We start from the raw sequence: 20,407 nt of genomic DNA, 5'->3' as shown, positions 1-20,407 counted from the left end.
TTCTCTCCAATTGTCTACCTAAATAAGTTAATACCTTTCACTCTTTAATCCATAAATTTCTCTACGTGAGTCTTTCTCATGCAATTAATGTTCATCTTTGATCTCTGAACTAGCCATCTGATACAGCCCAGTATGTAAGATCAGCTTAAAGAGAAGCAGACTTCTCTTTAGTTTAAAATAAATAAATTACAGAATCATCCAATCACACTAAGGTCATGTACTCAACAACATGTAACAATAACCAGAGACTTGTCCTCTACTCTTGTAACAAAGGAAGATGCTGGTTTAGGCAGAAGGAAGGGAGGGAAGGAAAAGAAAGAAAGGCATAAAGGAAGGAAGGAAAGAGTGAGAGAGAAGAAAGGAAGGAAAGAGACTAGAAAGGAGGGAAGGAGGGAAGAAGAAAGGGAAACACCTGTATTTGAACTAACCCTAATTTGCCCCAGAGAAAATTTCAACACGTGTATCATGTCTGCTAAACATTCTTCTTCATATGAATCCAGAGTTTTCCACAATTGGGATAAACCAAAGTGACAGTTCCATGGCAATCTTTCCTGATGAAATTCTGGGAAAGAAAGAAGAGCACATATTGCCCTCGACACACTCCTGGAATCTGGGAGTGAGTTCTCTAGGAATTTCAAAAAACTATCATACTCTCCTTGCAGGCTCCCAGTTTCCCAGACTCCCATTCTGCTCCTACCTCAGCTACCACCAGCAGGAGATGTCACTTGCTGGGAAACTTTATGGGGAATTGTGGGAGACAGCAGCCTCCTCTCAAACTGGTCCCTGGTATACAAACTTCTCTAAAATTTCTTGAAAATGACTTGCAGGGCAGGTAAAATGCATTACCACTCCCCACCTCTCCAGTTTTAGGGAAATGCACATGTCTCTGGGAGCAGCGATGAAAGTGAAATGAATTTTACCATCTATATTTTAGCACTGGACTGTCTCTTGACCCCACTTAGGATCCACTAGGACCAGTGGGCACACCTGACCTCATTAGAAGAAGATAGACCAAAACCTTCTAGAGATCAAGGCTGCTCCAGGATCCCTGGTGACTGCTAATTGGGCATTGCTGGAAATATAAAATTATAGCACACACATTATAGTTAGTCTTTCATTATGTATGCAAATATAACAATATTGACTCACAAAGGTTTGGATTTCCCTCCATGAAAATCTTCAGTGGTGGACTACATATAATCCTCCTGGAGTTTATAAAGTCCCATTGCATTATGTTACTAAGGTGGAGCTGTAAAGTCAAATGGAGAATTTGGATCCATACGTGGCCGTAATAAGGTAAAATTCCCCCTTATTCTGCCATAGCAGTGTTAAAGATACCAAATAAAACAAAACATTTCCGTAAGAGCTAGGGTCTCATAACTTAATACCAAAAAATGTCCAGGTTTCGGTTGATAGTAACTAGTCATAACAAGAACAAGGACAATTTCAACTCAAAAGAAAAAAAATACAAAATTAACACCAGTATCAAGATGACAGAGATACTAGAATTACATGACAAAGACTTTAAAGTGGCATTATGAGAAATGCTTCAACAATAAATTAAAAACATACTTGAAACAATTTTTTAGAAAATTTCAGTCAGGAAATAGAAGGCATAAAGAGTAACCAAATGAAAATTTTGGAACTGAAAAATACATCAGCTAAAATTTTTAAAAATTCAATGGATGGACTCAACAGCACAATGGAAGGGAAAGAGGGAATCAGTGAAATGATAGAACAGTAGAAATTATTCAGTAGGAGCGACAAAAAGAAAATAGGCTGAAAAAAATCTAAATACAGCCACATGGGCCTGTGGAACTATTTTTACAAGATCTAACGATTTTATCTTTGAAGTCTAAAAAGATGAGAAAAGGAGTGAGGAATTTCTGTACATCAGCAAGGAACATGTGGACATCGAAACTCAAAGTACAAAGCACTTACCATCACTCAGGAGAAATGAAACGCTTTTGTGTGAATCCAATAAAACATGTAGAACTTATGTCATGAAAACCACAAGCTACTGAAAAGGAAAGAAGGTCAAAATAATAAAGAGATACACTATGTTCGTGCATTTGAAAACTAGAGAGGAGAGATCAAGGTGCGGAGTAAGAACACATGGAGCTCACTTCCCTCCACGAGCACATCAAGAATACATCACTGTGTACAATAATTCCCAGGGAAAAGTAACTGGAAACGAGCAGAAGGGCTCCTACACAACCAACACTAAAAGAAAGAGACACACTTCACTGGGCAGGAGAAGAAGAAAAGACAGTCGGGACCTCTGTTCCCAGGAGGGGACTCAGAAGAAAACGAGATTTTATCTGCACTGGGGACTGAGCAGGTCAAGCACCAGACTGCGCATCCCAGTCCTGGGGCCCCACATGGACGAGACAAACCCTCCTGGCTTCTTGGAGGACCACTGGGGAAGGTGGAAGAGCTAGAGAAGCCTAGACTCAGCTCATGAGGAGTGTGGGGTTGAGAGACATCTGCCCTAGTGGTCCCTAGATTTCCCACGCTCCCTCACCGCATGACCCAGCCCAAGCTGAGGAAACACTCTGGCCAAGCTCACTCCATGTAATGAATCTGAGGTGGCCAGCGCCAGGAGAAAGGCTTAGCCTTAGAATGCAGAGGGGATCCATTCCCAGAAAAGAGCCTGGGTGACAGTGATCACTGGTGCTGCTTTCTCAAGCTGGGTAACCAGTAACCACTAGTTTTGTTTTCGTTGGTGGCCTCACCAATGTACATTTCCACCAACAGTGTACAAAGGTTCCCTTTTCTCCACATCCTTACCAGTATTTGTTATTTGTGTTCTTTTTGATGATCGCCATTTTGACAGGTGTGAGATAATATCTCATTGTGGTTCTGATTTGAATTTCCCTGATGATTAGCAAGGTTGCCCATCTTTTCATGAACCTATTTGTCATCAAATAGGCTACTGTTGCTGCTAAGTTGCTTCAGTCATGTCCGACTCTGTGCGACCCCAGAGATGGCAGCCCACCAGGCTCCCCTGTCCCCGGGATTCTCCAGGCAAGAACACTGGAGTGGGTTGCCATTTCCTTCTCCAATGTAGGAAAGTGAAAAGTGAAAGTGAAGTCACTCAGTCGTGTCCAACTCCTAGAGACCCCATGAACTGCAGCCTACCAGGCTCCTCTGTCCATGGGATTTTCTAGGCAAGAGTACTGGAGTGGGGTGCCATTGCCTTCTCCATCAAACAGGCTATTTGTCATCAAATAGGCTATTTGTCATTTCCCCTTTGGAAAAATGTCTATTCAGTTCTGATTAGCAAGGTTGCCCATCTTTTCATGAGCCTATTTGTCATCAGATAGGCCTATTTGTCATTTCCCCTTTGGAAAAATGTCTACTCAGTTCTGCCAGTTTATTAATCAGGCTGTTTCATTTTCTAATGTTGAGTTGTATGAGCTGGTTATATGCCAGGGTCCAGCCCCGGTGGATCCAGGGAAATTCAAAGGAGAGACGGCGTCAGCAAATACACTGGTTTTAATTAGATATTAATTAGAGATATAAAGAGTAATAGAATGAGGATAGCTCAGCAGGTAAATTCAGTGGAGAAAAGAGGCTGAGTAGCTTGGTTTACGCGGGAAACCAATAAAACTTCAAGACTAGAAGCTTGCACCACTTACGTAGGCCGCAGGCGTCCTTCCTTTCTCCCGAAGGAGAGGAGACACTGAGGCCTCCCCGGTCGGATCTTAGAAGCCCAGGCAAAATTAGTAAGCTTGGCGGGCTCTGCGCTCCAGATGGAAACTCAGCCAGAGTTTGAGAGAGAGAACGACATGGGGAGACCAGTCTTTCGAGGAACTGATCCCAATTCTTTATTTTCCAGGGTCTGTTTTTACACACTGAGGTGTTATACAAAAAGTCATACAGGGTCAGCAGTCCTGACTTTTATTAAAGTCAGGTGCTTCATAAAGATGTATACAGAGGTCTTAGGGGTGTTACATCATCTTCTGGCCAGGGGGCCTGCTGACAATTTATGACCCTCTCCTTGTAACAGCGGTCAGTCAACACTTATTTCTCCAGGGGTTATTATTCTTAAAACAGACGCCACCTTCCGAAGGTACCAGATAAAGTTACATTCCTATAGGGTGAGGGTGTAGTGGGTTTTAATTAAGGAAAGAATTTGCTTAGCCTAAGGTCTAACGTGATTAATATCAAAGGTTAATACTTATTTCTTCTATATATTCATTAATGTGTATAAGGGCAGGAGATGTGGAGACTTAGCAGTAAACATTGGCTCAACAAATGAAAAACCCTTCACCAATACAATTTCTAATCAGCCCACTATACTTATGCTAATAGTTTTCTAACTTCTCTAAAGAACCTGTTTTTAGCAGGTTTAAAGCACCTCATGCCTCTCATGGTTGGGAGGCTGTGAGCAATCACATGTGGCCGGACAAGCCTGTCAGGCAGGCTAGAGAACCTTCAGAGGAGTTTGTAGGTTGAAGCACTCCTATCACGTCCAGGAATTATTATTAACTGGAGCTCTAAGTTAACTCCTTCTCCGAAAGAGGTGGTGGGGGACAGCCCCCCATAAAGTCAGAGGTGTAGGTGAGAGCACAAAGTAGTAAAGTAGGCAGACTCTGGTTTTGGGGGTAGATGCTCGAGAATTTCCAGGGGGACTCCTGAGGCTCCATCCTGCCTTTGTGTATGTCGAGCCTCCTTCCTCATGACCTTTGCCACGGGTGGAGGTCCTCATGCCGGCTCCCGGCAGTTATATATGTTGGATATCAGTTATATCATTTGCAAATGTCTTCTTCCATTCAGTAGGTTGTCTTTTCATTTTTTCAATGGTTTCCTCTACTATGCAAAAGTTTTTATTTAGGTCCCATATGTTTATTTTTGTTTCCTTTACTTTTGGAGATGAATCAAAAAATATTGTTATTTATGTCAGAAGAGTGTTTTGCCTATGTTTTCCTCTAAGAGTTACATAGTGTTCAGTCTTACATTTAGGTCTTTAATTCGTTTTGGGTTTATTTTTGTATATGGTATTAGAGAATGTTCCAATTTCATTCTTTTACATGTAGCTGTCCCATTTTCCCAGCTCCACTTATTGAAAAAACTGTCTTTTCTCCATTATAAATTCCTTCTTTTGTTGTAGACTCTTGTCCAATTACTAAGTTATGTCCAACTCTTTTCGACCCCATAAACTGCAGCATGCCAGGCTTCCCTGTCCTTCACTATCTCCCGGAGTTTGCTCAAACTCATGTTCATTGAGTCAGTGATGCCATCCAACTATCTTATCCTCAGTCACTCCCTTCTCCTCCTGCCCTCAATCTTTCCCAGCATTAGGGTCTTTTCTAATGAGTTGGCTCTTCGCATCTGGTGGCCAAACTATTAGAGCTTCAGCTTCAGCATCAGTCCTTCCAATGAATATTCAGGGTTTATTTCCTTTTGGGTTGACTGCTTTGATCTCCTTGCTGCCCAAGGGACTCTTAAGAGTCTTCTCCAGCACCACAATTCAAAACCATCAATTTCCCATCACTCAGCCTTCTTTATGGTCCAACTCTCACATCCATACATGACTACTGGAAAAGCCATAGCTTTGACTACATGGACCTTTGCCAGCAAAGTGATGTCTCTGCTTTCTAATATGCTGTCTAGATTTGTCACAGCTTTTCCTCCAAGGAGCAAGAGCCTTAATTTTGTGGCTGCAGTCACCATCCGCAGTAATTTTGGAGCCCAAGAAAATAAAATCTGCCACTGTTTCCACTTTTTCCCCATCTATTTGCCATTAAATGATGGAACTGGATGCCATAATCTTAGTTTTCTGAATGTTGAGTGTTGAGCCAGCTTTTTCACTCTCCTCTTTCACTCTCATCAAGAGACTCTTTAGTTCTTCTTTGATTTCTGTCATTAGAGTAGTATCATCTGTGAATCTGAGGTTATTGATATTTCTCCGAGGAATCTTGATTCCAGCTTGTGAGTCATCCAGCCCTGAATTTTACATGACATACCATACATATAAGTTAAAGGAGCAGGTGACAATGTACAGCTTTGACGTACTCCTTTCCCAATTCTGAACCAGTCTGTTGTTTGATGTCTGGTTCTAACTGTTGTAGATTAAGTGACCATAAGTGCATGGATTTATTTATGGGTTCTCTATCATATTACATTCATCTGTATGTCTATTTTTGTGTCAGTACCATACTATTTTGATTATTGTAGCTTTGTAGAACAGCCTGAGGTCAGGGAGCATGATTTCTCCAGCTCTGTTCTTCCCTTTCGAGATTTTTTTTGGTTAATCTGGGTCTTCGTGTTTCCATACAAAATTTAAAATTCTTTTTTCTAGGTCTGTGAAAAATGCCATTGGTATTTTGATAAAGATTGCATGAATCTGTAGATTGCCTTAGGTTGTATGGCCATTTTAACAATATTGATTCTTCCAGTCTAAGAACATGATATATCTTTCTGTCTGTGTTGTATTCAATTTCTCTCATCAGTGTCTTATAATTTTCAGAGTACAGGTCTTTTGCCTCCTTAGGGAGGTTCATTTCTAGGTATTTTATTATTTTTGATGTGATGGTAAACATAATTGTTTCCTTAATTTTTCTTTCTGATATTTCATTGTTAGTGTATAGAAATGCAACAGATTTCTGTATATTAATTTTGTATTCTGAAAATTTATAGAATTCATTGATAAGCTCTAGTTTTCTGTTGGTGTCTTCAGGATTTTCTATGTATAGTATCATGTCATCTGCAAACAGTGACAATTTACTTCTTCCTTTCTAATTTGGATTTATTTTATTTCTTTTTCTTCTCTGATTGCTATGTTATGGATTTCCAAGACTATATTAAAAATAGTGCCAAGTGAAAAAAGAAATGAGAAAAATAAAATATCATTTACACAAATTAATAATATATACATAAAAAACAAATATATCTTTTCACAAGAACACAAATATTTTAAAATCTATATTAAAATGGTTGTATATGGAAGAGAGAAAGGATGCACTAAAAGGGGATAAAACTGAGTATATTGATAAATAAAAAATGTAACAGAGTTTTTGCATGGATGAATAATGATAATGCTTCATGAACTGAAGAAGGTGTTAACTCCCTGCATTCAAGGAAGAGAAAGAAATAAGGAAAGGAAGAAGGGAAGGAAAGAAGGAAAAGAAAGTCTCTGTTGATTATAATTCATTACAATTCAGGAAAATGAAGCATTCTAAAAGTCCTCAATTTTCTGACTAGTCGATCATAGTCTGAGCACAAGTGTTTAAAAAGGAAAAGAAAGCATATAGGAGCACACAGAGGCAGATCAACTCGGTGTCACAACACCAACATGTTGAGACTCAGATGCATGGAATAACAGCATGCTAAAAGCAGGAGGCTTGCTCACCCCTCAAAAGGAACAAAGCAAGACAGAATCACGACTTAGTTCTTGAATGTGACATGGAGCCAGTGTAAAGAATGTTGTTCTCAGGAGCCCAAATCCCCTCCTCCAAGTATGATTCTCTAAAAAATACCAGGAGCACTCTAGCCAGGCTGCCCGGATAGTACAATCCAGCTGTGGTGGCTGGTTGATGGGTAGAGCTCTCCTCTGAGGAGAGTACTGGGCTCACCCTAGCTGGCAGTGGTGGACTAAGGTCTAGCCATTCTTCTGGGTTTTGTCCTCTTCCAGGAGGAGTGGGCCAAATACCTTTTGCTTGCCTTTGATAAAAGTAATCCCTCCAGCCTCCTTTTCCAAGAGAAGAGGGGTTCTCAGAGTAAATGGAAAAGATAAACTAAGAATCTGTTTCATGCAATGAAAATTAACTGTGATAGGACTTCTCCAGTCTTTTGGAGTGCCCTTTCTCTGTAAACAAATGCCTGCTCCTGCTGCACAGAGCTCTAAGAAATCCACATTTGGGAAAGTGGCTCAGGTATGCTGTCTCTGTTAACTGAGTGGCAGACAGCACTGTACCAACTCAATACATCTGACAAAAGCTAGTAGGCTCTGAATCTTGTGTCCTTTGCAGAAGCTAGTGTAGTAGCATTTTCCAAAAACTTTCAAAAAGGTTGCTCTTCCAGGACCATTGGTCAGGTTGGCCAGGAGCTTCAATAGGTTTTCTACTTATTAACACCTTATTGTCACAACCAAGGACAGTACCAGAAGCTGGAGTCCAGGATAAGCTATAATATATGTTGATGTTTAGGAGCTTATGCTCTTAATTCATGGAGCTTCCTTTCAAATCCTATCTCCAACACCCATTCATTTTGTGACTTGGCCATGTTACCTAGCCTCTTACAGCATTGCTGGAAAACCAGAGACAAATTGTGGGAGAAGCTCATCCCAGATCAGACATACAGAGACTCTCACATTAGTTGGCTGCAGTCGTCATAGTGGCAAAAGCAGCAGAGCAGCAGTCATGAATGCTTCCAGTGTGAGAGAGGACATCTCTGGTTGGCTGTAGTTCAGTGGTTCTCACCCAGGGACAATTTTTCTTCCTCCCCGCTCACCTCCCAAGGAGATTTGGCATCTCTAAAGACACTCTTAATTGTCTTAGCCTGGGGTTTGTCTTACTGGCATCTAGGTGGTAGAGGCCATGTTGCTAAATATCCTACAACACACACGAGAACCACCACAGCAATGATCCAGCTCAAATGCCCATCGTGTTGAGGTTGACAAACCCCAAAGAAAAATGAAAGCCACCTAAAACACAACCATGTGCCTACCATATTGTCTTGGCTCAGAGGTCAGGAATGTGGCTCAGACTGAAGTTCCTGAAGCAGCCTCCACAGAGAGGGAGCTGGATGGACCACAGGCCCATATCTTATTTTCATCAGCAGACCCTCCTTTGTGGTTGCTGGTGCTGGTAGGCCAGTCCGATTCCTATCACTTGCAGGAGGTTTGCTTGAGTCGGGGAAACCAAAAAGGCAAGGGCTCGTGGTTGGTGAATCATTTTTAAGAAGGACATGGTCTCCTTTTCCCCTGACTGATGTTTATTATCGAAGACAAAAAGCAGAGAAAAGGGAAGATGTGCAATGTCTATCAGTTCCTCTCTGTGACTCTTCAAAGGACTGATACTGTGAAGTCATAGAAAGGGCTTGCCTGCTGGATGCCTGTGGGATCATGAGTTTATCTGCATCAAATCACGAAGACTAATAATTTTAAGAGACAACACATGAAAGCGAGAACCACTTCTCTGTATCAGCTAAGTGAGGTACATCGGTGTCATGCATGCATGCTAAGTTGCTTCAGTCATGTCCGACTCTTTGCGACCCTCTGCACCAGAGCCAGACAGGCTCCTCTGTCCATGAGATTCTCCAGGCAAGGATACTGGAGTGGGTTGCGATGCCCTCCTCCAGGGGATCTTCCTGACTCAGGGATTGAACCTATGTCTCCTGCATTGGCAGGTGGGTCCTTTACCACTGGCACCACCTGGGAAGCTCTCACATTGGTGCCAGTTCTCACAAAAAGAACAAAGTCTCAGTTGCAGGGTCAGTTTAAAAAAAAAAGAAGAAGAAGAATCCTTTGTTCTGAGAAGGCAAACTCCAAGCAAGACAACACTCAGCAGGGAGGGATGTGCTACCTGTACCAGAAGGGCTATAGAGAGAAGGATCAGTTGCTCAGACAGATAAGATAACAGAACCTAAGACAGAGGACTCAACTCAACAGGAAAGTGAAAAGTTTGCCTGAAAACAAAAAATGGACCTGTTGAATTTAAAGAGCAGGAAAAAAAAAAAAAACTGGGTCTGAAAGAAGATGGGCTTTGGGAGCTGGGAGAGAATCTAGGACTAAAGAAAGGTTGCTGATCTATCTCCATCAAGGAGCTCCATTTTTTGGCCTTTCCTGAGTAGGGGTGGTGTCCCTCAGGAGACTGAGGCTTCCTGAGATAAACAGGATCCACTTTACATCGGGGACCACTGAATGGTTTCTCATTCATCCGTCCCAACTGCTTCTCCTCACCAGGTCATTTTCACAGTCAAATCCTCTGCAGGCCCAGTGGCCCCTCTCTGTCTGGTCCCACGCCACTTAGCCCCCACTCACCCTTCCCAGCTAACCACTGCAAACATCACTCTGAGACAGGCAGGGGTGAGGAGCTGTGACATCCAGACTTCCTTGGCCGCTCCTATCCTTGGTGGTCATTCATCAATAGCAACATTTTAAACTCACATAGGACTTAATACCTCTGGCTTAAGTTCTCTCATTCAGTCTCGGCTCCATCTCTAGGTTGACTTATTGTCCTCATTATTCTTACAAGTAAACTAGAGCTCGGATGGACTGAGTGATCTGAAAGAGCCTGAATATGAACCCAAATCTTCTTCCTCCCAGGTCAAGGCTCTTTCTACATGACACACATCTCTGTGCATCTTCAGCACCATTACACTACACCCTGTAATGCAGCTTTCTTCACGCCTTTTCTTTTTATATTCATCAATATGGGTACTAGTGTCTTCTTAATTAGGTTACCAGTTTTCTAAGGATGTAAGTCAGGTCTCATATTGCTGTTTGTCAAATGAGTAATGCTCTGTTAAACACTCAATAAGTGTCTAAGCATTTAATTTGCTTTTTAATCCATTACAAAATGTAGAAAATAAGCAACCAAGATGAAAAACACAACATATGTTCTTTGATGCATGTTGAAAATCAGTGAACACCCTGAGGCATTAGTGGTAGTTTTCAAGGCCCGATTCATTGCAAAGTCACTGAGGGCCTGAACATGCTATTTGGGTGTCAGAATTCCATTAGAGGTGATTAGACTCAGTCCCTACCAACCTATGTACCAATGCTTCAGTCGGCCTATGGTTTATCAAATTCTTGAATTTCATGCCCCACATCACTGTGCTTCTGTTGAATGCCAATGAGAATAACTGGATGAAGAATCATGGACAACTCATTCCTTATAAATCAACATCAAATTCTACTCTCAGTCTCCATATACAATAGCAAAAAATATGTGTTTTTCTTCAATCCCAAGGATTCAGCTAAATAGTCATGACTTGCTCCTATCGTTTTTAATGGGGCACAAAAGAGAGAATCGATCTTTCAGTCCCATTAGACACAGAGGATTTTTCCACCCAGTAGTATTCTGCAACAATAGGAGGGTAGCATTGCCTTCTTGCAAAGCTGTGTAACTTTTAAAGCTAAACCATAGCAGTAGTCCCCACTCCAGGTCAATGAGGTAGGTCAGGTACTCATGATTTGAGAACAAAGACAAGAAAGAATAAGAAATCACAGGCATTTTTCTAAATGCTTAGCTCAGATTTTAAAGCTGAAATTTCTACGTTCAAAACAAAGTAGTGATTGCGTGTGTCATACTCATCAAACTGTATACATCGTAGCGTGCACCGTTTTTGTATATAAATTATATCTCAACAAAGCTGTCGAAACAAAGTGACGATCCGAATAGTGTGTTTCACTTTGAGTGTTACTGAGAAGAAAAGAGAGAAACAAAAACAACAGCAACAGTTTTCATTAGAATCAGAAACTGTTTTAAAGTCTAATTGGCTCCGAAGGAAATACTTGGGGTGAGATAGCAGGAGTAGGTTCCTTAGGAGCAGGTGGTCACCTTTAAGAAATTCTTCAGCCTGGAAATTCTCCAAGTGCTAGAAGGCCCACATGCGCTGCCTAACTCTTTTAAGGTCCACAAACCTAAAGCTTTGGTGTCGTTGCAAGATTTACAGTCTGAACATGGTACAAACAAAAGAAAAAGAAAAAGGAAAACATTTCCGTACAGCTGTAATTCTACAAGACAAGGCGCCTTCTCTTCTCCGGGAAATCTTAGTTTCCCTGCCAACTTAGTAACATCATTACTTCGGGGTCAGACCATGAGACCCCACGTACTGGAGGCTCACATCCAACCACAGTCTTCATGTCAGCCAGCCTAAGGGCCCCAGAATTGGAAGCTCATCCATTCTTTTGGGTAGAAGAGACAAATTTACTTACTTTCCAGGCCAGAAGCTCACTCACCAGATCCTTCATAGAAAGGTCAATTCTCACTTAAACTTCAGTCTCAAACAAGAGCTTCAAAAGACACAGGTTAATTTCTGAAGAAGGGGAAAAGCTTCCTGAGAGCTGCTTTGACCTCCTTGTTTCTCAAAGTGTAGATGAGGGGGTTGAGAGTAGGACTCAACATGGTGTATAGTACACCAGCCAACTTGCTCTTCTCTGCGCTGTAGCTGGAGACAGGGCTTATGTAGGCGCAGAAGACGGCAGTGTAGTACATGCACACCACAATAAGGTGTGAGGAGCAGGTAGAAAAGGCTTTCTTCTTCCCCTCCGCTGTCTGCATCTTTAGGATGCTGGAGATGATGAAGCCATATGACACGATGGTCATCAGGAAGTTCAATATACCATAAAAGGCATCAGCCAGGACAATCATGATGCTGTTCACATAGGTGGAGCTACAGGAGAGAAGTAGCAGAGGAGGTACCTCACAGAAGAAATGGGCAACAACATTGGGGCCACAGAAATCCAAGCGCAGCATCAGCCCAGCGTGGATGGCCGTGTTGAAGGCACACAGTGCCCATACACCTGCGGCCAGCGTGCCACAGAATGCCTTGCTCATTACGGTGCTATAGTGCAGCGGGTGGCAGATGGCTGCATACCGGTCATAGGCCATGACCGAGAGGAGGAGCAGCTCGGAAGATGCAGCCCACGTGAGGAAGTAAAGCTGGGCCATGCAGCCCCCATAGGAGATGGAGTTCTCCTCTAATACTAGACCCTCCAGTGCCTTGGGCATGATGGAAGATGTACAGATAATATCCATAGTTGCCAAGTTGAAGAGGAAAAAGTACATGGGGGTACGGAGCCTGGGGTTTAAGGCGATAGCCAAAATGATAAGAATATTTCCTGTGAGTGCCACAGAGTAGAGGGAGAGGAAACAGCTGAACAAGAGCACATGGTACTCTGGGTGCTCTGAGAAACCCTGCAGGACAAACTTTGTTACCAGGGTCTGGTTACTCATGGTCCTCAGGCTGAAAGGGGTTCCGGGACCATGAGGTGAATCTCCAACCACAGCTTCATGTGATTTCAGGGCTAGAGAGAGAAGCAAGGTGTCCTGAGGAAAGCTGCTATCCCGTTTCATTCATACCCAACATGATGCACAGCAATATTAATAGATGTATTAAGACTCAGTCAAGATAAACACAAAAATATAACAATGGGCAAAGGGTAGAACATTCCATTCATAAAAATCAGGTAAAAATGTCCAACTGAACTCATGAAGCATCACTCAACCTCAAAGAAATGCATGCTAAATAAATAATCCACTCTTTATCAGCCATGATTTGGCAAAATTAGAATGCATGATATTGACTAACATTAGCACAGGTGCCAAGATATCAGCCTCTTACAATTCATATTTCATTTGAGCCACAACATTCACTTCTGGGAATTTATCCTAAAGAAATAAGAGGATCTTCAAGTTGTCATTACAGCATTATTTATAATAGCGAAAATTTTAAAGTAACCTATACTCTTAAAGATGAGTCTGTATGATACACTGATATTGCAGTGTACTTATCAGAATGAAGCTTTAGAATGCTTATGAAACTCTGATGCTTGTGAAAATAAATGAAAAAAGTTCAAAATAAGTGTGTACAACTTTTGATCATTTTGAGTTTTAAAAAAGCATGTCTGTATACGTACCTGTAGAAAAAAAACAGCTTGTGAGTGATAGACTAGAATTTGAACAGTGAGGATGGATTGCAGTTGATTTCCTGTCCTTGTTTTTGCTGCTCTGTATTTTCTGATTTTTCCATTTACTAACATTTCTAAAAGGCATGTATATCATGGAATTCTCTTTCTAACAATTCTTCTGTAGCTCCCCATCACTGACAGAGAAAAGGCTCCCACCTGCTACTCCTGGATCCACCTCCTCTTCAGCCAATGTCTTCCCAGTGGTCTCACCCCTCAAAGCCCAACCACGCTCACAGCTCCCAGCCCTGTCAATGCATGAACCACACCAGGCTTTTGTGCGTTCATCCTTGCAACCCACTCAGCCAGGAATGCCCTCCTTCTCATGAGCCAGCTCTTTTACCAGCACCCCACACTTTTCAAATATCCCTTCCCTAGAAACAAAGGACCATTTTCTCCTTCGTAGCCCTTCAGGATCCAGAACTCACTTCTATTGCAGAGTCCATTACAAGTCACTGCGTGATCAAGGTATCCAAATATCTGCCCTATGGTAGGTATATCTGCCTCATTTCTCTCTGGGCATCCTTTTGGGGCACTCAACCCAATGCCTGGCATGGAACAGGTGGGCCCTCTGATATGTTTGTTGAAATAATGTTGAAGAATAGTCTAGTATGGAGAAGGAAATGGCAACCTAGTCCAGTATTCTTGCCTGGAAAATCCTATGGACAGGGAAGCCTGGCAGGCTACAGGCATGGGGTTGCAAAGAGTTAGCCACGACTGAGTGACTGAGTACATAGTTAAGTATAAGTAAAAGCAGAATCCTTTCTATTCTCAACATTGGGTACCTTCTGTATTGTTTAACATGAAATGTATAACCACATTTGTTTCTTCCTTGTTTTCAACTTTTTATTCATTAAAATAGTTAATTAAAGGAAGATGCTCACTTTCAATTCAGTGTTCTGTTTTTTATCAAAATTCAATGAATGCAATTATCTCTGAAGCATTGAAAGGTTTACACGAAATAACTAAATATCACCTACAGTTGAATCATATCACCATCTTTGTAAGGTGAAAACTGCTTTTTTCAAGACGAGAATAAAATTCCTCTGACTCAGCGCAATAGGCTAAGCTAGTGTGGAGTCTGTTCAAAGCAGATGCAAATGATGGAGCACCACCCTCTTCTTCTCTGCAGCAAAGTACCCTGTCAGTTAACCAGCTTGGTGGATATAATAAACACAATGTGATTCAGCTTACTTCATTTTTTCTTGGGACAAAAAAATAATATATACTACTTTTGCCCAGTTTGTGTTGAGGATCTGGAGATAATATTTGCTTCCTCTGAAACTGTTTTTGCTCCGCACCAATCTGGTGAGTGATTCCTGTTTAAGTCCAGGGACTCCTATGAGCCCGAAAAGCTGATCCAGGCTGAAAAGGAACAGCGCTGGGTTTGCCCCCATGGATGTCACTAGACAAGGTTTCTGCATTTCCCACTAGTGTCCTCCCTAGAATTCTAACCATCTGATGCCTCCAGTTATCACTTTCAGTCACTCCACAGTACAGACCACAAACCAGAGACTCAAGATGCTGTGGCCACACCTAGGGGGAGACAGACATGGAGCAGCAGTGTGCAGGCCTATCACACACCGTCAGCGGAGCACCAAGAGAGCCAACCATGAAGGAAACTTTAAACCTGTTCCTTCTCTGAACTCGGCTCCAGAATCAAGATTTCAAAAATTTAAATAAACTACAATATAAATGGAAGTTTTGAACAGGTACTGAGTACAAGGAAGTTTCAAAAAAACTGATTCACATTCAAAGAACGAATGACATCTCAGATAATTGCCCTTTTACTGTAATTTCCAAGGCAGGTGGACACCTCTCCATCCAACTGATTAACAGAAAGATCAAAGAGTCAGGGCACCAAGACTCTCTCTGTGAAAATGACCTTAAAATCTCTATTGGACCTCAGCTGGTCATTTCCTCTCCTGGAAACTTTTCTCTCCTGAGGTTCGTAGGGCATTGGCTTTAATTCTCATCAAGCATCACAAGATTATTACAAAGATGCAAGGGGAAAAGCAGATTTCAGGTACCAGCAGTCAAGTTTTCACACATTCTACATTCAGACAGCATGGGTCCCCAAACGCAAGGTGATAGGGCTTTTAAACAGTGGTCATTTTCCACACTCACCAGGCCACTTGGCACTCCATTTTCAATGAAAATATAAATTCATCTTGGATGATTTAATCACTTTAAAGAAACAGTATGCAGTGTCCTCAGAATTCCTGAAATTAAAAACTTACTTCATTGAGGTTTTTTTTTTTGGGGGGAGGGGTGCGGGGGTTAGCAAAAAGGTACATTGAATTTTCTGTGGAAGGCAATTTATTTTTAGTGAACTTTTAGTTTCAATTTACTATTTTTAATTTTACAAATGGAGAGTTATTACTATTTTAAGATATTTAACTAACAAAGAGTAAATTGACTATTTCCATCATTTTCATCTCTGAAGGAGTTTAAAGATGTTCACAGACACCATATAATTAATCCAATGTCCTATTACATAGGAAGGTAAATATTCTTATTATAAACATATTCCAAGAACAGAAACTAAAAATCAGAAAATGTCAAAATCTCACATGTTCAGGTTTAAATCTGAAAGCTAGTTTGAAGATGACCCAGTTCAACCTATTTACTATAAAATCACAAAGGCGTCTAAGTGACGTATCCTAGTCACACAGAGTAGCAGTGATGAAGTTGATATCCAGTACAGGGCTTTGGAATTCTAGCATAGAATTTTTTGCTATGTAATTTGTTAGTTGCCCTGCTGAATCCAATCTTGCCAAATGTCAAAAAAAAAGTCAAGAAAAATCAACCAACCATGTATATGACAATTTATTATAAGCAAGGCATGGAAATGCAAACCCTAAACGCTCAGCCAGTTTTGTCAAACTATTTGCTCCATTATTTCACTTATTGATTCAGTGGTATTTATACACAGTGAGAAATCCACAAATGTTACTGACTCTGGATCAGCTGAACAAAAAATTAGATCTTTTACATTGTTAATGATTCAAACTAAGCAGACTTACTATGAGCAGAATGAACCACCTTCAGAATATTGTGAATTATTGTGAAAAAATTCTTTCAGCTTTGTGGATTTTAAGTACAGGTGTCCCTTCTCTGTCAACTGCAATCAAGGTTGGAAGCATGGTAACCCTGAGGCAGTGTGTAATCTGAGTCAAGGGCAGTCTAGACAGAATGAAAGCTTTCTTTCCCTACTTAAGCTGATATTGGCAAGACTTTGTGATTCATTAGCAAAGTTTGTCACTGCCTGTGGGAGACATTGGAGACAGATGTTCCCAGTTATTTCTCTAAGTGGACCCTGAAGGAGCAATTACATTAAATGTCTCTTTGCTGGGTACTTGGCTGTCATCACTGTTCATACAAGGGCCAATTCAGACTTCTGATTCAAATGTTCAAAAAGAGATAACAATAATAATAAAGATATATAAACAAAGAATCCCTTTCCTATGATGTTACTGATATACTACCATTCGGGAATAAATGTGTATTAGTTAAGGGGTAAACTGCTACAATGAAGAGACCCAAATATGTGGTGGCCTAATTTTTTCTCTTTCACTCAACAATCTGAAGTGTGCATGAATGATGGGGTGGTTTCCATACTGATGGGGTAGCCTTGCTCCATTAAGTCATTAAGGGACCCACAGGTCAATAATTCTTAACCTCCTAAGCTGTTATCCCCTTCACTATAATGAAAGTTGCCATAACCTCTACAAGTCAGCTTGAAGTAAGGGAAAAGATAGGCAGCCTAGGGAAAGTAATTTATTTTAAGCAAGTAAGGAAGATGTTGCACTCATAACTTCTGGCCACACTTTACTGGCAGAAATTTAGTAACTTGCTCATCTAGCTGCAAGGGTAGCTGGGAAATGTAGCCAAAGCTCGGAAGTCATATGTACAGAAAAAAAAGGAGAATAAATTTTTGTATAAAATTAACAATTGCCACAAATAAGCAAGAGAAGACAGAAAATAGCAAATTTATAAAACAGACTGGCAGTCAGAGTGAATTTTATGTTACTCTCTAAACAGAGGTTGAAAACAGGAAAAACGAATGATTAGACAGTCACTCAGGAAGGAGGACAAAAGTGAAGAAAGTAGAGAGGCAAAGGATCCACAATGAAAGTTAGGAGAGTAAGAAAGCGAATGCAGTAGTTCTAACATCCTTATGCAGGATCCAGAATGAGTCCTAGAGTGATGAAACGTGAAGCAGGACCTCCTGAAGTTGCCATCTGATAGAGAAGAGTGTCAAGCAGAAGTGCGGCATGTCTGACTAAATGAGAACAGGATCTGTGCTATGAGACAGTAGCCAGGGGAGCCTTCTGACCAAGCAGACGCTTAGAAACTCATGCAAACTTAGGGATCTACAGAACATCATGAGGAGTCCTGCCTGGCAATACCACTGCCTAACCTCAGGTTGGACCAGCTCTTAAAACAATACAATTTTTAACTTTTGGTTGATTCCTTATCACCCAGCCATAGCCCTGAGCACCTTTCATGCTCTTCAAGTCCTTCCTCTTCTGCTTTTCCCTCCCATACAACTACTGCCTCGTATTTTCCTGAGAAGAGAAATTCCATCCTAGCAGAGACTCCTTCCCACTTTGAAATCTTTCTGCATTTTAATCCTCAGTCTTTGTTGAATCCTGTCCTCTGTCAAGGTTCTATGAAAAACCAGCCGAAGAATCAAGAAAGGCTCATTTTCCCCTAGAATAAAATGACAAATATTGTTAATTTTTAAAGATTTCCATAGAATCTTAAAATAATTCTCATCTCAGTCATAATTTGCATACCAAATACTCCAAGAAGTAGGGACATGTACCCATTCCTGAAATGGAGCAGGACTCTATGGTCCTTGCCTTCCATGTCTTCTGCCTGTCTTTTGTCTGTGGAAAAACTTTAGCCAAAGAATGAGTTTAATCAGAGAAGTAATAAAATGCAGAAACTAAGGAAAACAGTCCAACAAAACTAGATAATAATAGCTTAGTCATTAACCATAGTTAAGGACATTTAGTCCTTTCTCAAGGGCTATAGCTACTATTCTGAGCCATACCCCGGGAGCTGTCTTATAGATACTGAAACACCCACCAGGTGGAAGAAGTTAGCTACATGGTGCCCAGATCACAGCCATGACATCAGCTGCCTCAATTCCAACTGGCCTCAAGGAAATGGGAACAAACTGACCCGGGAACTGAAGATTAACTATATTTAAAACAATCACGATGAAACGGAACAGACCATCGATGACTAACTTCAAGGTGACTGTCAGAACTGACTATGCTGTTTCTGCAGGTAGCCCCCTCCCTCAGCCTATAAAAGCTCTTGTCCACTGGTTGTAGTAGCAGGGAGTCAGTCTTTGGAGAGGTGTCCACCCATCCCCCTGGAGAAGGCAATGGCACCCCACTCCAGTACTCTTGCCTGGAAAATCCCATGGACGGAGAACCCTGGTAGGCTGCAGTCCATGGGGTCGCGAAAAGTCGGACACGACTGAGGGACTTCACTTTCACTTTTCACTTTCATGCATTGGAGAAGGAAATGGCAACCCACTCCAGTGTTCTTGCCTGGAGAATCCCAAGGATGGGGGAGCCTGGTGGGCTGCCATCTATGGGGTCACACAGAGTCAGACACGACTGAAGCGACTTAGCATCAGCAGCCACCCATCCCCCGGTTGCTGGCATCCAAAATAAAGCAAACTTTCCCTTCCACCAACCTAGCCTCTCTATTGGCTTTTGAGAAATGAGCAGCCAGACCCCACTTTTGGTTACATAGTAAAGAAAACATACCAAAATCAGTTCAGAAATGACAAAAATTAGTAGACAAAGATATTAAAACAATTAAAAGTGCATTCCATATGTTCAAGAAGCTAGAGAAAAGCATACTATCTGGAGACATAGATGTAAAAAAAGACACAAATTTATTTCTAGAGATGTAAACTAAAATATCAGAAATCAATAATACAATGAATAGAATTGACAGCATAGTAGGTATTACGGGAGAAAAGATTAATGAACTGAAAAAATTAACAGTAGAATCTACCAAAATTAAGCACAAATCAGGGGGCAGGGACTAAGATTAGTGCAACAGTTAGTTATTAAAAAAAAAAAAAAAACTTCACACAAACTCATATGTATTTGATTAAACCCCGTAAGTAGATAAGGGACTTACTCAGACGGTAAAGTGACTGCCTGCAACGCGGGAGACCAGGGTTCAATCTCTGGATCGGGAAAATCTGCTGGAGAAGGAAATGGCAACCCACTCCAGTGTTCTTGCCTGGAGAATCCCATGGACGGAGGAGCCTGGTGGGCTCCAGTCCATGGGGTCGCAATGAGTCGGACACGACTGAGCGACTTCCCATAAGTAGATGAAAAGTAGGATAGAATGTAAAAAACTTGAATTAATAATGGCTACATTTTCTCCAAACTTAATGAAAAATATAAACTCACAGACCTAATATGTTCAGTAAACCCAAAGCACAATAGGTATAACAATTCTAAGTAAAATAAAAGTTTAGTCAATCAAATACTACCAATATATTAACAGTATGGTACATCATGACCAGGTAGGGTTTATCCCAGAAATGCAGGATTGTCCTAACAAATAAAAATTAATCAGTGTCATTCACCATATAAGCAAATTAAAAAAGAAAAACCATGATCATCTCAATAGATGCAGGAAAAAAATGGACAAAATCCAATATATGAAGCATCCACTTGTGATGAAAACTCACAGCAAACAAGGAATAGAAGGAAACACCCTCAT

At 41.2% G+C, this 20,407-nt stretch overlaps 1 protein-coding gene across 1 annotated transcript; it reads right to left on the bottom strand.

Annotated features, from left to right (window-relative positions):
• Positions 1 to 11,981: 11,981 nt before the first annotated feature.
• Positions 11,982 to 12,967, bottom strand: LOC129641875 (olfactory receptor 13A1). Its single transcript, XM_055566459.1, is given in 2 exon segments — positions 11,982 to 12,922; positions 12,925 to 12,967. Coding segments are annotated over 2 exon segments (984 nt in total).
• Between the last annotated feature and the right edge of the window lie 7,440 nt (positions 12,968 to 20,407).

This window comes from Bubalus kerabau, chromosome 1 (genome assembly GCF_029407905.1).
Source record: "Bubalus kerabau isolate K-KA32 ecotype Philippines breed swamp buffalo chromosome 1, PCC_UOA_SB_1v2, whole genome shotgun sequence".
In the NCBI taxonomy this organism is placed as follows: domain Eukaryota; kingdom Metazoa; phylum Chordata; class Mammalia; order Artiodactyla; family Bovidae; genus Bubalus; species Bubalus kerabau.
Note: the sequence above shows the minus strand (reverse complement) of the source record. Positions and strands in the feature narration are given on the sequence as shown.